The 2,037-nt window shown below is 41.5% G+C and overlaps 1 protein-coding gene across 1 annotated transcript; it reads right to left on the reverse strand.

The window, feature by feature from the left end:
* Window positions 1-464: 464 nt before the first annotated feature.
* Window positions 465-1,633, reverse strand: Tsp_12145 (conserved hypothetical protein). Its single transcript, XM_003368067.1, has 2 exons — window positions 1,076-1,633; window positions 465-752 (listed from the first exon to the last, which is right to left on the reverse strand). The coding sequence occupies exons 1-2, from the start codon at window positions 1,631-1,633 to the stop codon at window positions 465-467; spliced, it is 846 nt and encodes a 281-aa protein (XP_003368115.1).
* Window positions 1,634-2,037: the final 404 nt, after the last annotated feature.

Here is a 2,037-nt window from a genome sequence, read left to right on the forward strand (position 1 = left end):
TTGAGTTGAATCTATGAATGGGTAATGTGACAGTAGCCGAAGAGCGATTCAAACATCTGAAAAGTTAGCATTCTCGCTTGTGTTATTTCTCCTTCCTCCTGACTTGTATTTATACATGTTAGTTCAACTGACTTTGAGTCTGTTGGATGTCTTCTTCTTTCCTCATTCTTTTTTTGCACTGGTACTATCTGCGTCGCCCATCGAGAGTACTGCGTTGGTTTTAAGATACCTTGCCGGATAAGGTCATCTAATGCTGCATTCACTTTTTCGCGCAATGCAAAGGGTACTGGCCGACATTTCAGAAATTTTGTTACCCCGGTAGTGTCTGTTTCGACAATCACGGCTGGTCCAGGATAAGTTCCTAGTTCTTCTTTGAACAATTCTTGGTATTCCTGTAATATAGCATCCGGTTGCTTTTCCATAATATGGTGTACTCCGTTGATGGTGATTCTAAGAGCGTCAAACTAATTTCGTCCCAACAAACTCGCTCCAACTCCTTTTACTACCAGCAGTGGTAAATTGCATTTTCGATCTCTGCATTGAACTTCCACATCTATTGTGTCCCACGTCTCCAGTTTTTGTTTCGACCAAGTCTGTAGACGTTCCTTTGTCACTGTTATCTTTGGAGTCTTCACTGGCCAACGACTCTTGAATGTCTCGTCGCTAATAATTGAGCATGCTGACCCTGAGTCAACTTCCATCTTCAGCGGTTTTCCGTTCATGCGTACCGTCAACATGATGGATTTTGCAGCCTCAATTATTACTTTGTTTATTGTGTAAGAGTCTTCATCACCATATTCTTCGCTTTATTGATAGTCATCACTGCTTGTGATCGACTAAATCCTCTAGGCTGCGCTCGGCCTGCTTTTCTGCTAGTATTATTCTCTGCTCGCAACTTGGTGAGACACGCTCGTTCAATGTGACCTATCCTCTTGCAAAAACGGCATGCATCACTTATAAATTTGCATTTGCTCGGATGATGGTTGCCCTTACAACGATAGCAGTAACTACCATTCTTGTCAGGTACCTGATCCCTTCTTGGTTTTGCACGATGCGCGCTATTAACATTTCTTACCTGTTGTATCGAAGTAGTTTCATTGCTCGGAGTTCTGATCTCTTCCGTGTTCTTGTGTGCTGTCTCTGCTGCTATTGCAATTTTCTGTGCCAGATCAAATGTTAAGTTGGACTCCGCTAGCAACCTTCGTTGAATTGCTTCATCTCTCATTCCTCCGACAAGCCGATCCCGTAGCATCTCATCCAGAGTGTTCCCGAAATTGCAGTTCTCTGAGAGGTTCCGCAGTGCTGCGACATACTCTGTGATGCTTTCATTCGGGCGTTGGGAACGCTTGTGAAATCGTAATCGAAAAACGATTTCTGACGGTGCAGGATTCAAATGTTCCTTTACCTTCGACAAAATTTCTTCAAATGTCACATCATTTAGTGAGCGGGGAGATAACAGAGAGCGGATCATGACGTACGCAGAAGGTCCGCATACATTCATAAGAATGGCGCGTTTCTTTTCTGCGCTTGTGATATCGTTTGCTTCAAAGTAGAAATTCAAACGTTCTACATAAACATCCCATGAGGCACCATTTTCAGGTTGAAATGCTTCGATTTCATTCAACATTGCCATCTCAAGACAATATTCTCAAATACCTTCAAATATCTTCAATATCCTCGTCGCCACTATTGTGTTTTTCCCAAATGTGTAGTATATCTTTATTCAAACACAAAAAATACACACGCGATTTCACAACACACACACACACACAAACAGAAACACTCCGTCACTCTGTAACTGACTACTATATAATCTAATCTATCTAGTCTAACTAGTTCCTGGAACCGGTTATGTTTTAGATTTCTTCTTGCTACATAACAGTTTTTGAATACTGTATTTTGAAACTGGGACCTGATTCCCCTGCGGATATGACGGAGGCTAATTATTGACACGGATAAGTGTTTTCTGTTTTTTTTATTTTTTACGGATCTATTCCCTAGACTTTCTACTTTATATGACAGCGCAACGATCATGTA

The sequence above is a fragment of the Trichinella spiralis genome, assembly GCF_000181795.1.
Source record: "Trichinella spiralis strain ISS 195 chromosome Unknown Scfld3181, whole genome shotgun sequence".
Classification (NCBI taxonomy): Eukaryota; Metazoa; Nematoda; class Enoplea; order Trichinellida; family Trichinellidae; genus Trichinella; species Trichinella spiralis.